Source organism: Lepidochelys kempii, chromosome 16 (assembly GCF_965140265.1).
Source record: "Lepidochelys kempii isolate rLepKem1 chromosome 16, rLepKem1.hap2, whole genome shotgun sequence".
Taxonomy (NCBI): Eukaryota; Metazoa; Chordata; order Testudines; family Cheloniidae; genus Lepidochelys; species Lepidochelys kempii.
The window spans coordinates 3957796-3971361 of record NC_133271.1 but is presented as its reverse complement, the minus strand read 5'-3'; the positions used below and the strand labels follow the sequence as shown (position 1 = coordinate 3971361).

Genomic DNA, 13566 nt, shown 5'->3' with positions numbered 1-13566 from the left:
CAAGTTGAGCTTCTCTCCTAATCACATGACTCCAGGTGCAGGGGCTTCATGAAACATCTCGCACTGTGCAAGGGTTGTAACACTGCCATGTTGAGTGATGACTCCCCAGGCTGTAGCTCCACACTCAGCAGCCAGTTTTTAAATATGGCAGCCAGACCTGGGAGGCAAGAGTCATTGGGTCTGTTCTCAGCTCTCCCACAGACTCACTGAGTGCCCATGGATGAGTAACTCCCCTCTCAGTGCCTCAATTTCCCCTTCTGTAAATCAGGGATAATGACATGGGCCTATCTCTCTAGGGGAACTAGAATAGGGGGCAGTGTCATGGTACTGGTGCTGTGGACCAGCCCTGGGATGAATCCTTGCATGGCTGGCCGCCCTGCCCTCACAGAGCCAGCAGCCTGTGGAGCCCACATGGTGCACTTAGGGCAGGGCAGGGCAGCGATAATTAGGGCCATAAAGCCCAACAGTCCCAGGTTGCAGCAAATGGCCACTGCCTTGACAGCACAAGCCTACCTGCTGCCATTGGCACCCCACAGTGGGCCACTGGTCTCAGTGGCTACTGAAGCAGGTCTCTCAGGAAGGGAGCCAGGCCTGTTACTAGAGTTCCCCCAACCTGGCCGAGGTTCCTAGCCCTCGTGGGGACTGGGTGCTGCCTTCTCCATCCTGCACCGTCCCGATGCTGGGCATGGCAGGATCCCAAGGGTGGGGGAAGGAAGGACCCTCGGTAGTGGGGAGGGTGAGTGGTGTGGGCAGCACAGGGAGTTGTGGGGACCAGGAGATGAGAGAATGAGGCTGGTAGGAGAGAGGGTGAGAGGGGCGGAATAGCCCAGCTGAAGCTCTGGCCAAGCTCCCAGCAAGGGAGGGAGGAGCTGGGGTGACCAGAAGGGTGCAGGGCATTTAGGGAACCCCTTGAAAGGGAGCAGGACTCTGGGAAAGCTCCTGTTTGGCTGGACAGGAGCAGGAAGCTGCAGAAGGGGTGGGGCAGAGCAGCTCCCATGGGCAGGAGCTGTGCGGGGAGATGGTGGGGGGCTATTCTGCTGCACCCTAAGGGTATATCCACACGGCAGAATTTTACCTGGAGTTAACTGATGGGGCATTAACTGCAGCTAATTAATGATTGTAAAGCTGGTGTGGACTCTCCCCAAATGTCATCCAGGGTACAGAGTCCTGCCCACCCTTACAAACATGTTAATTACCTGGAGTGAATGGGCAATCAGTTAACTCCAGGGAACTCTCTCATGTGGAAACAATGAGGAGTCCTTGTGGCACCTTAGAGACTAACAGATTTATTTGGACATAAGCTTTCGTGGGCTAAAACCCACTTCATCGGATGCATGTAGTGAAAATACAGAAGCAGGTATGGATGGGGGGTTGCTTTACCAAGTGTGAGTTCAGTTTGATTAATTAAATCAATTAATTGCAGGATACCAAGGGAGGAAAAATAACTTTTAAAGTGGTAAGAGAGTGGCCCATGACAAACAGTTGACAAGAAGGTGTGAGTAACAGTAGGGAGAAATTAGTATTGGGGAAATTAAATTTAGGTTTTGTAATGACCCAACCATTCCCAGTCTCTATTCAGGCCTAATCTGATGGTATCCAGTTTGCAAATTAATTCCAGCTCTGCAGCTTCACGTTGGAGTCTGTTTTTGAAGTTTTTTGTTGAAGAATTGCCACTTTTAGGTCTAAAGAAAAGGAGGACTTGTGGCACCTTAGAGACTAACCAATTTATTAGAGCATAAGCTTTCGTGAGCTACAGCTCACTTCTTCAGATGCATATCGTGGAAACTGCAGCAGGCTTTATATATACACAGAGAATATGAAACAATACCTCCTCCCACCCCACTGTCCTGCTGGTAATAGCTTATCTAAAGTGATTTCCAGCACAAATCCAGGTTTTCTCACCCTCCACCCCCCCACACAAATTCACTCTCCTGCTGGTGATAGCCCATCCAAAGTGATAACTCTTTACACAATGTGCATGACAATTAAGCTGGGCTATTTCCTGCATAAATCCAGGTTTTCTCACATCCCCCCCACCCCCATACACACACAAACTCACTCTCCTGCTGGTAATAGCTCATCCAAACTGACCACTCTTCAAGTTAAAATCCAAGTTAAACCAGAACATCTGGGGGGGGGGGGGGGTAGGAAAAAACAAGAGGAAACAGGCTACCTTGCATAATGACTTAGCCACTCCAAGTCTCTATTTAAGCCTAAATTAATAGAATCCAATTTGCAAATGATTTCCAATTCAGCAGTTTCTCGCTGGAGTCTGGATTTGAAGTTTTTTTGTTTTAAGATAGCGACCTTCATGTCTGTGATCGCGTGACCAGAGAGATTGAAGTGTTCTCCGACTGGTTTATGAATGTTATAATTCTTGACATCTGATTTGTGTCCATTTATTCTTTTACGTAGAGACTGTCCAGTTTGACCAATGTACATGGCAGTCCACACAAGAGATCCACTTCCTGGACACTACAGTGCTAATAAACAATGGTCACATAAACACCACCCTATACCGGAAACCTACTGACCGCTATTCCTACCTGCATGCCTCCAGCTTTCACCCTGACCACACCACACGATCCATCGTCTACAGCCAAGCTCTGCGATACAACCGCATTTGCTCCAACCCCTCAGACAGAGACAAACACCTACAAGATCTCTGTCAAGCTTTCTTACAACTACAATACCCACCTGCAGAAGTAAAGAAACAGATTGATAGAGCCAGAAGAGTTCCCAGAAGTTACCTACTACAGGACAGGCCTAACAAAGAAAATAACAGAACGCCACTAGCCGTCACCTTCAGCCCCCAACTAAAACCCCTCCAACGCATTATTAAGGATCTACAACCTATCCTAAAGGATGACCCAACACTCTCACAAATCTTGGGAGACAGGCCAGTCCTTGCCTACAGACAGCCCCGCAACCTGAAGCAAATACTCACCAACAACCACATACCACACAACAGAACCACTAACCCAGGAACTTATCCTTGCAACAAAGCCCGTTGCCAACTGTGCCCACATATCTATTCAGGGGACACCATCACAGGGCCTAATAACATCAGCCACACTATCAGAGGCTCGTTCACCTGCACATCCACCAATGTGATATATGCCATCATGTGCCAGCAATGCCCCTCTGCCATGTACATTGGTCAAACTGGACAGTCTCTATGTAAAAGAATAAATGGACACAAATCAGATGTCAAGAATTATAACATTCATAAACCAGTCGGAGAACACTTCAATCTCTCTGGTCACGCGATCACAGACATGAAGGTCGCTATCTTAAAACAAAAAAACTTCAAATCCAGACTCCAGCGAGAAACTGCTGAATTGGAATTCATTTGCAAATTGGATACTATTAATTTAGGCTTAAATAGAGACTTGGAGTGGCTAAGTCATTATGCAAGGTAGCCTGTTTCCTCTTGTTTTTTCCTACCCCCCCCCCCCAGATGTTCTGGTTTAACTTGGATTTAAACTTGAAGAGTGGTCAGTTTGGATGAGCTATTACCAGCAGGAGAGTGAGTTTGTGTGTGTATGGGGGTGGGGGGGATGTGAGAACCTGGATTTATGCAGGAAATAGCCCAACTTGATTGTCATGCACATTGTGTAAAGAGTTATCACTTTGGATGGGCTATCACCAGCAGGAGAGTGAATTTGTGTGGGGGGGTGGAGGGTGAGAAAACCTGGATTTGTGCTGGAAATCACTTTAGATAAGCTATTACCAGCAGGACAGTGGGGTGGGAATAGGTATTGTTTCATATTCTCTGTGTATATATAAAGCCTGCTGCAGTTTCCACGATATGCATCTGAAGAAGTGAGCTGTAGCTCACGAAAGCTTATGCTCTAATAAATTGGTTAGTCTCTAAGGTGCCACAAGTCCTCCTTTTCTTTTTGCGAATACAGACTAACACGGCTGTTACTCTGAAACCTGTCACTTTTAGGTCTGTTATTCAGTGACCAGAGAGATTGAAGTGTTCTCCTACTGGTTTTTTAATGTTATGATTCCTGATGTCAGATTTGTGTCCATTTATTCTTTTGTGTAGAGACTGTCCAGTTTGGCCAATGTACACGGCAGAGGGGCATTGCTGGCACATGAAGGCATATATCACATTCGTAGATGTGCAGGTGAACGAGTCCTTGATGGTGTGGCTGATTTGGTTAGATCCTATGATGGTGTCCCTTGAATAGATATGTGGACAGAGTTGGCACCAGGGTTTATAGTAGGGTTTGATTCCTGGGTTAGTGTTTCTGTGATGTGGTGTGTAGTTGCTGGTGAGTATTTGCTTCAGGTTGGGGGCCTGTCTGTAAGTGAGGACTGGCCTGTCTCCCAAGGTCTGTGAGAGTGAGGGATCGTCCTTCAAGATAGGTTGTAGATCCTTGCCTCTGCCATGTACATTGGCCAAACCAGACAGTCTCTATGCAAAAGAATAAATGGACACAAATATGACATCAGGAATTATAACATTCAAAAACCAGTAGGCCAACAGTTCAGTCTTCCTGGTCATTCAACAACAGACCTAAAAGTGGCAATTCTTCAACAAAAAATTACAAAACCTAAACTTAATTTCCCCAATACTAAATTTGTTAGTCTCTAAGGTGCCACAGTGACTCCTCGTTGTTTTTGCTGATACAGACTAACATGGCTATCACTCTGAAATCTATCATGTAGATAAGCCCTTCATGGCAAGTTGGCCAGGAGCCCAAGGTGGCTAGCAAGGAAATCTGGGCCAGATTTTCAAATGTATTTAGGTGCCTAAAGATTCAGAGATTCCAAGGCCAGTGTGGACCCTGGTGATCATCTGGTCTGACCCCCTGTACAGCACAGGCCAGAGACCTGCCCCAAACCAATGCCTAGAGCAGAGCTTTTAGAAAAATATCCTGTCTCAATTTACAACTGTCAGCAATGGACCCTTGGTAAATTGTCCCAATGGTTATTTTACCCTCAAAAATGTACACCTTATTTCCAGTCTTAGTTTGACTAACTTCAATTTCCAGCCATCGGATTGTTATACATTGCTCAGCTAGACTGACAAGCCCATTATTAAATCCCAGTCAGTCAGTATGGCCTACATTTGTTCCTAGTTGTTTACATACAGCCGTATTAAATGTGTATTGTTTGTTTAGCCCAGTTTACCAAGTAAGCTATCCAGCTCTCGCTGTGTCAGTGACCTGTCCCCTTCATTATTTACCACTCCCCCAATTTTTGTGTGGTCTGCAACCTTTATCAGTGATGATGTTGTGTTGTATTTCAGGTCATTGATAAAGATGTTAAATAGGGTACAGCCAAGAACTGATCCTTGAGGGACCCTCCTAGAAACACACTCACTTGATGACAATTCCCCATTTACAATGACATTTTGAAACCTATCAGTTAGCCAGTTTTTAATCCATGTAATGGGTATGTTGATTTTATATGGTTCTAGTTTTTTAATAAAGATGTTGTGCAGTACTAAGTCAAACCTCTTAAAGGATATTACGTCAGCACTGATCCTTTTATCAGCCAGATGCAGAGCTGGGCCTGGACATCTGTCCACAAAGAGATTTAGGCTCCTAACTCCCGTTGAAATGAACTGACACTAGGAGCCTAAATACCTGTGTGCATCTGGGCCTGTGTTGTAGGCACATGCCTCCATCCTTTAGGCACCTTTAATGTCTTACAAAAATCTGTCTGTGCCTGAATTGGGCTCTCAAGAAATTTGATCCAATTACTGTGATCTCAAGCCCTGGCTCCGCTCACGTTTGTAAAATCCCCTGAGGGATTCCCGCATTAGCTGGGCTCTGGTTGTGTAGCAGCATGGATGGTGGCACTGCCAGCAGGAGCAGGGTAGTGTAAAGGCCACTTAAAAAACTGCTCTGGAGCAGAGTGGCCTGGTGCCTGTATTTCCCTCTCCCCAAGGGGCAAAACATTTTCCCTTTTTCTTTTCTGTTTGTTTAAATTCGGCATGGTTTTCACAGCATGAATGATTGTGGGGCGAGCCTGGGTCGTGCTGTGGGGAGCTGGGCACTGGGGAAATGACAGCATCACAGGAGCCGAGTGAGAAAACTGCACTATGGAGAGATGGAGGGATTTTTTTCTTCCGCTTTTAAACTCTTGGACTGGGCTCTTCTCCGTTACCACTTATTCCCTGTCAGTGACTAACATATGGTTGGGGTAAAGGAACCCTTGGTAAAGATCCAGGACCCTTGTCTCTGCTGAATGCGCTGGCTCTCACAGCAAACCTCCCTGAGCCCACCTGGGGTTCTCCTGCAAAAGCAGGGCAGAGTAAACATGCCTGATTGTTCTAAGGTGAAAGAGATGCAGTTAAACACACAAACAAACAAATCCCCCTTTCAGGCTCTATTAACACATGATAAAGCAGGAAAAAAGGGGAATAAGTCCAATTAGAAAAAAACCCTCTGCAACAGCAAAGTCCAAGTGGCAGGTGGAGAGGGGCCTGGACTAGCAAGACAGGAAGATCGTGGACCAGTAGGAGATGATGTGAGTAACTTCTCTCTGGAAGGGGCAAAACACTTATTGTATTACAGACAATTAAAATATGTGTCACTGCCATGTATGGAATTGCCATAGGGCTGCTCCATGCTTGAAAATGCAAAACATTCTCTCCACCACAATACTATGAAAAGTTTGAGGTAATCCATTTTAATCCACCCCTTGAGCTCCTGCTGGGGAGCAGCCAATGGGAGCTGCAGGGCGGCACCTGCGGACAGGGCAGTGGGCAGCAGAGACGCTTGGCCGTGCCTCAGCGTAGGAGCAGGAGGGGGAATATGCCGCTGCTTTCAGGAGCCACTTGAGGTAAGCATTGCCCTGAGCCATGCCCCCAAGCCCCTGCCCCAGCCCCAGCCCTGATCCCCCTACTGCCCTCCAAACCCCACCCTCCCTGCCCCAGCCATGAACCCCCTCCCACACCCTGAACACCTCATTTCTGGCCCCACCCCAGAGCCCTCACCCTCTGGCATATCCCGACCCCAATTTCATGAGCATTCATGGCCTGCCATACAATTTCTATAGCCGAATGTGGTGCTCTTGCCAAAACATTTGCCTGCCCCTGCTCTAACATAAGGTAGGTTAGGTGTAACGGTTCTCACATCCCTAGGAAACTGCACCCAGAACTACGAAAATGTATTGAGGAAAAGTCTACAAATTCAAGTGAGAGAGTGAGACCTCATCTTGCAAGGCAGGCAACCAGAGCAGGGAGGGAGTACAGGGGAAGGTTAGTAGTAGTTTAATTTTTAAACTTGGTGATCTGTTCAGGCATTTCCAAAAGATGAGCACTATGTCTGCTCAGCCTTAAAGTTTTGGACACATGACCCTGATACTTGGCACAAGGCACTTAGCCGTTCCTGAGTCACTCCCTGAACATGCCTAGTCAAGAATCAAAGGGCCTTGCTTCTGCTTATCTTAACCCACAGTGGGAATAAGGCCCTGCTTCTGGAAGACACGTCCACACTGAGTTATTGAGGCATTGCTTTTCCTGCGTAGCGCCATGTGTGAACAAACCCTTAGGGCTGGGGTGCTGAACGATTTCCTAAAGGCTGGTAGGTTGTTCCCATTTTACAGCCGGGGTAAGAGACTTGCACAGAGAGCTCATACTTCTCCTAATTCTCAGCCTACTGCCTAAAACAGATAGCCGACACTCTCCTTGACTAGTAGCTGTAATCCATGATATTACTGTGTGCTCTGCTCCATCTGCCAGAGCTGCAGCAGGCTTATGTATAGTTCTGTGTCGATGGGCTGACTTTACAGCTAAGCCGTGTCTGCTGGTTGCTAACAGGAATCCAGACACACCTCTGTAGTTCGTGCATTTCCCTTTTGTTTCTCCTGGGGGGGATGTTATCGTTCACGTTCCCAGCGAACTGTACGCTCTGCATGTGAGGGACCAACAAAACAGCAATGAAGTTGAAGTTGCGCTGCCCAGAAAATTAAATGAACCACCAACCCGTCCTAGGAACGAGAGCATGGAAGGCAGGAAAGCCGCAGGCTCCTCAGTACAAGACACACTTGTCCTCCCTCCACATAGCAATAGAACTCCTGCCCAAGTAGCTGGGCCAGATCCTCAACGCATTCCAGGTGCCTAACTCCCATTGCTCACAATGACCAAATCTCCCGGCCTCCTGCCTCAGCCTGGCTGCAGGAGCAGGACCACTGTGTCTCTTCACCCCACTGTACGGGCCCTCCTTAGCCAGCACAGAGCCCCCTTGCGCACCAGGCCTGACGATCCCCACGGTGGGACAAGGGGGGCAGTTCTACCCAAGGACTGGCTGTCCTGCTGCAGGAGCACTGTGCCTTTCCCAGCACAGCAGACCCCCACCCTTGGGAGCCACACCACTAAGCTGCCCCCTTTGGCTGCTAGCAAGATCGGTACTACTGCAGGGAGTAGGGGGCTGTGCTTGTGATCCTCCCATGGCAGGCAGGCCCCCATCTCCCTCCCACACACAGGGTCCCCTAGAAGCGCTCTGTCCCAGCAGCTGCAGGCAGGGCCTTCCCTTAAGGCTTATCCGAAAGTGGAGAGGGAGGAGGGATAAGCCCATTGCAGGGACGCTGCAGCTTAAAGGCGAAGCCCAGGGCAGGGCTGCAGGCCTGGTACTGGCAGTTTTCCGGCTGGGCTGGAGGCTTTGCTGCTCCAGGTTCCCTTTCCCTGTTTGCAGGAGTGGGCCGGGCTCCCTTGGCTCATTAGCGGGTCCTGTTCTGCCCCATGTGGCGCTCACAGAGACCCAGCACGCCAGGGTGGGGGTGAGTGGGAAGCTGCCTTTATTTCCTCTTTCCACAGACTCTTACTGCCTTGCTCTCAATGACCACCAGAGGGGCCTCACCAGATTGTTCCAAGCCCAGGGAGCCCCCCAATGCCTGGCACCCCACCACATACACAGCCTGCGCCAGCTTCTGTCACTTCTGTTCGTAACACAAATATTCATGTTAGGGCTTGTGCTGGATAGTTGTAGGGGATTCCCCTGGCACCCATGCTCAGCCCACCTTGCGTCCCCACCACTAAGGACACCATGCACGTGGCTCAGCAAGGCTCTGGGTGGAGGCTGCCGCGTTTGGGCTCCTGCAGGGGTCCCAGGTCAGAGCTCAGCTGATCCATCTGAAAAGGCCTCTCCCCACTGCTCCATCAGCAGCCTGGCCCTGGGCCCCCGTGGCTACTGGGTCAGTTCTGTCCTGAGCCGGTTCCGGCCGCCCCTCCGGCTGCACCCCCAGGTCCTGGCCTACTTCAGGAAGACCAGCAGGAAGAAGACGGAGATGACGAGGATGAGGATGCCCATGGCGAAGCACAGGCGCAGATTCTCCACTGAGGAGATGGGTGGTTGAGCATCCGCGGGTGCCGCTGGGCCCGGGAGCCTCACCAAGAAGGTGTTCTGCACCTCCTGCACACGGAGACCGCTCCAGGCCCTGGGGCTGCCCGGCCCCGCCAAGCCATACGGGGAGACCACGCTGCTTATGGTGAAGATGGACGAATGGGTCACGTAGTTAAACTCCACGTCCAGGGAGAGAGAGGAGTCGCTTGTGGAGTACTCCGAGGCGCTGGGGGCTGCCTCGTCCTCCCTCTCCTCCTCCCCTGGGGCCGAGCTGGCCCCCGCCAGGACCCTGGGGCTGCCCAGGGCCGACGCTTCCCGCAGAATGTCCTCGTCGTTCTGCAGGGCCTGCAGCCCCTGCTCGGGCACCAGGGTCACCGTCCTGCAGAAGGGGCAGACCACAGAGGAGATGGCCCGGGCCTGGCAGACCAGCTTCCTGAGGCAGGCGAGGCACAGCGAGTGCTGGCACAGCAGCAGCTTGGGCACCCGCCCCTGGGAAGCGGCTTTGTAGGCCTCGTAGCAAATCCCACATTCCCTGGCACACACGTCCAGCGGGACGTCAGCCGGAGCCGGCGCCATGAGGCCTGGGCTGGGGTGGGACCTGCTGCCTTGGGAAGTAGCAGGGCTCCAGCAGTGATTTCTGAGCCCAGCAGGAGCAGTCTGCTTTTGTAGCCTTCAACCTCGTGGCTGGCTGCACCGTAGTCACTGAGTAACAGGCCAGCACTCGGCCTGGGGAGTGTCGCACTGCGGGGCGCTGCTTGCACTGAGATAAAGGCTGGGAACGAGAATGGCTGGTTACTGGCTTAGCCAGGCCACACCCTGGTTGAACTTTAATCACTAATTGATGATCTGTTAAGAGCAGTGGCTGGCATGTTTGGTGCCTCTCCTCCTTAGCAGGGGCCACAGTCTGCCCTGACTCCTGGGGATGGGAGCAGCCCATGGCCCAGCAGCCCTCAAGAGGAAAGTGCTGACCAACAAATGTAATCAGATCCCTGGTGTGGTTAGAGGCCCGTGGCTGGAAGGAGTTGTTTCCCACACCCCTGGTAACTGTCTCCAGTCCCACTGTTAACAGCAAGGAGTACAAATGCCTTCCTACTTTGGAATTGCTGGAACGTGCCTCCCTCCAAGGACATTTGGTCCAATTTGGGTCCTGTCCCAAAGGCAGAGCAAGAGGCATTTGACCAGTACAGGTCTTTCCTCAGCTATTGCTTTCTAGCATGCTGAGTCAGCACACAGCAGCCCCAGGCACTAGCCCTAGGAGCTCACTGTGTCAATAGTTAAAGAACAGGGCAGCAACTTGGAATCATAGAATCTCAGAGTTGGAAGGGACCTCAGGAGGTCATCTCGTCCAACCCCCTGCTCAAAGCAGGACCAATCCCCAATGTTTGCCCCAGATCTCTAAATGGCCCCCTCAAGGATTGAACTCACAACCCTGGGTTTAGCAGGCTAATGCTCAAACCACTGAGCTATCCCTCCCCCCTTATGAATAGCAATCGCTAATTAGAGTCCTGATCACCAGCAGAGGCTGTCTGCTAAATTGTCTCCTCCAGGGCTGTCAGGACTTTCCTTTCAGGAGCTGCACAGATGGTGCCAAGCCCTGCCCCTCCTGGGATTTTTCGTCCCCACGTTTAAGCTTGGGCTTTTATTTCTATAGTCAATGTGCTAACCTGGTTTTGAACCACCCCTTTAACTACCTCTGCAGGCAGTGCTGAGCACTATTGTGAGTCATTAGCTAACTTGATTAAAAACCCCTGTGTTGCTGGCTCAGAGTGCCAGAGGCGAACAGCAGCAAGGTTCGTTGCCCGGTGTGCATCACCCAATAATCACAACGGGGTGGAGAAGCAGAAAAGTTTATTTGAAGCTTTAATATGCTACAGGGAGAACAGAATCTCAAATCCTGCACACAGAGCAGGAAGTTACACAGGCTTTTTATACATCCTTTCTTCAGCATACTTATCCAATAGCAAGCTGCCCTAAGTATCCATATAGCCAGCCAATCCAGATACCAGCTAGTTCCCTTGTTCTCTGTACCATATATTAAACTATAGATATAAAGCTGCTTTGTTAAGTATTGTTCTGCCATATCTGCCATGGTTGGCCTTGTTTAGTTTCAGGCAGTCTGACTCTGCAACATATTGTTGCGAAATCCCCCAGCATGACTGCTGCGAGTGCCTCCGGGTGGGGGAGCCAAGGACACTTGGGCCTAGTGCGAGGGGGCTTCATCGACACTCATGGTCTTCCATCCCCTCGAGTTACCTAGTGGCCATGCCCAGTGTCCCCAACACCTGCCTTTTCACTCTTATGAAGACATGACCTTAGAGAGTGGACATCCTGGTGTCTGTCTCCTCTGAACAGGTGACATTCCCTACCCTGACTGAGTGATTCCAAGGCCAGAAGGGACCAGTGTGATCATTATGCACAGGCCATAGGACTTCCCTTAACTACTTTCTGTTTGTGCTAGAGCAGATCTTTTAGAAAAACTTCCAGTATTGATTTAGAAATTGCCACTCATCGAGAATCCTCCACAACTCTTGGTAAAGTATCCCAATGGGTAATTACCTTCATTGATAAACATTTGTGCGTTATTTCCAATCTGACTTTGTCTAGTCTTTGCCAGCAAGTTAAAGAAGTATGGGCTGGATGAATGGACTATAAGGTGGCTAGAAAGCTGGCTAGATTGTTGGGCTCAACGGGTAATGATCAATGGCTCCATGTCTAGTTGGCAGCCGGTATCAAGCAGAGTGCCCCAAGGGTCGGTCCTGGGGCTGGTTTTGTTCAATATCTTCATAAATGATCTGGAGGATGGTGTGGATTGCACCCTCAGCAAGTTTGCGGATGGTACTAAACTGGGAGGAGTGGTAGATACGCTGGAGGGCAGGGATAGGATACAGAGGGCCCTAGCCAAATTGGAGGATTGGGCCAAAAGAAATCTGATGAGGTTCAACAAGGACAAGTGCAGAGTCCTGCACTTAGGACGGAAGAATCCCATGCACCGCTACAGATTAGGGACCGAATGGCTCGGCAGCAGTTCTGCAGAAAAGGACCTAGGGGTTACAGTGGATGAGAAGCTGGATATGAGTCAACAGCGTGCCCTTGTTGCCAAGGCGGCTAATGGCATTTTTGGCTTCATAAGTAGGAGCATTGCCAGCAGATTGAGGGACTTGATCATTCCCCTCTATTTGACATTGGTGAGGACTCATCTGGAGTAGTGTGTCCAGTTTTGGGCCCCACACTACAAGAAGGATGTGGAAAAATTGGAGGGAGTCCAGCAGAGGGTAACAAAAATGATTAGGGGACTAGAACACATGATTTATGAGGAGAGGATGAGGGAATTGGGATTATTTAGTCTGCAGAAGAGAAGAATGAGGGGGGATTTGATAGCTGCTTTCAACTACCTGAAAGGCAGTTCCAAAGAGGATGGATCTAGACTGTTCTCAGTGGTACCAGATGCTAGAACAAGAGTAATGGTCTCAAGTTGCAGTGGGGGAGGTTTAGGTTGGATATTAGGAAAAATCTTTTCACTAGGAGGGTGGTGAAGCACTGGAATGAGTTACCTAGGGAGGTGGTGGAATCTCCTTCCTTGGAGGTTTTTAAGGTCAGGCTTGACAAAGCCCTGGCTGGGATGTTTTGGTTGGGGATTAGGTCTTGCTTTGAGCAGGGGGTTGGACTAGATGACCTCCTGTGGTCCCTTCCAACCCTGATATTCTATGATTCATTCTAGTTTCAATATCCAGTCACTGGATCTTCTTACACATTTGTCTGCTAGACTGCAGAGCCCATTATCCAAATTTTTGTTCTCCTTCTAACCTGTGATCAAGCCACTCCTTAAACTTGTTTTTGGATTTGTCTATACAGGGACTCCCTGGATAGTTAATCCAAATTAATTGAAGGTGTGAATTTGAAGTGGATTGGTTACTCCACATTAAATCCCTGTGCAGACACTGTTATTCATAATTAAAACAGCTTAATTTAGTTTAATAGACTCTGGAAGTTCACACAAGGGTTTAACTAATCTACTTCAAATTCACTCCTTTTGTTAATTCAGATTAATTTTCCTATATATTGCCCTCTATACACACACCTCATTATTAAACTAAATAGACTGAGCTCCTTGAGTCTATCACTATAAGGCAGGTATCTTTCTCTTGGCTCTTCTCTGAACCCTATTCACTTTATCAACCAAAATGCCATTCTTGAATTGTGGACAACAGAACTGGACACAGTATTCCAGCAGCAGTCACACCAGTGCCAAACACAGAGGTAA

General features: G+C 49.4%; 1 protein-coding gene across 1 annotated transcript; it reads right to left on the bottom strand.

Moving 5' to 3' along the window:
* Window positions 1-8732: 8732 nt before the first annotated feature.
* Window positions 8733-9933, bottom strand: LOC140899171 (uncharacterized). Its single transcript, XM_073314141.1, has one exon. It carries the CDS (start codon window positions 9879-9881, stop codon window positions 9216-9218), a length of 666 nt encoding a protein of 221 aa, XP_073170242.1. The 5' UTR covers window positions 9882-9933; the 3' UTR covers window positions 8733-9215.
* Between the last annotated feature and the right edge of the window lie 3633 nt (window positions 9934-13566).

Coding starts and splice junctions, on each gene's coding strand:
- LOC140899171 (XM_073314141.1), bottom strand. CDS start 9,881: ATGGCGCCGGCTCCGGCTGACGTCCCGCTGGACGTGTGTGCCAGGGAA.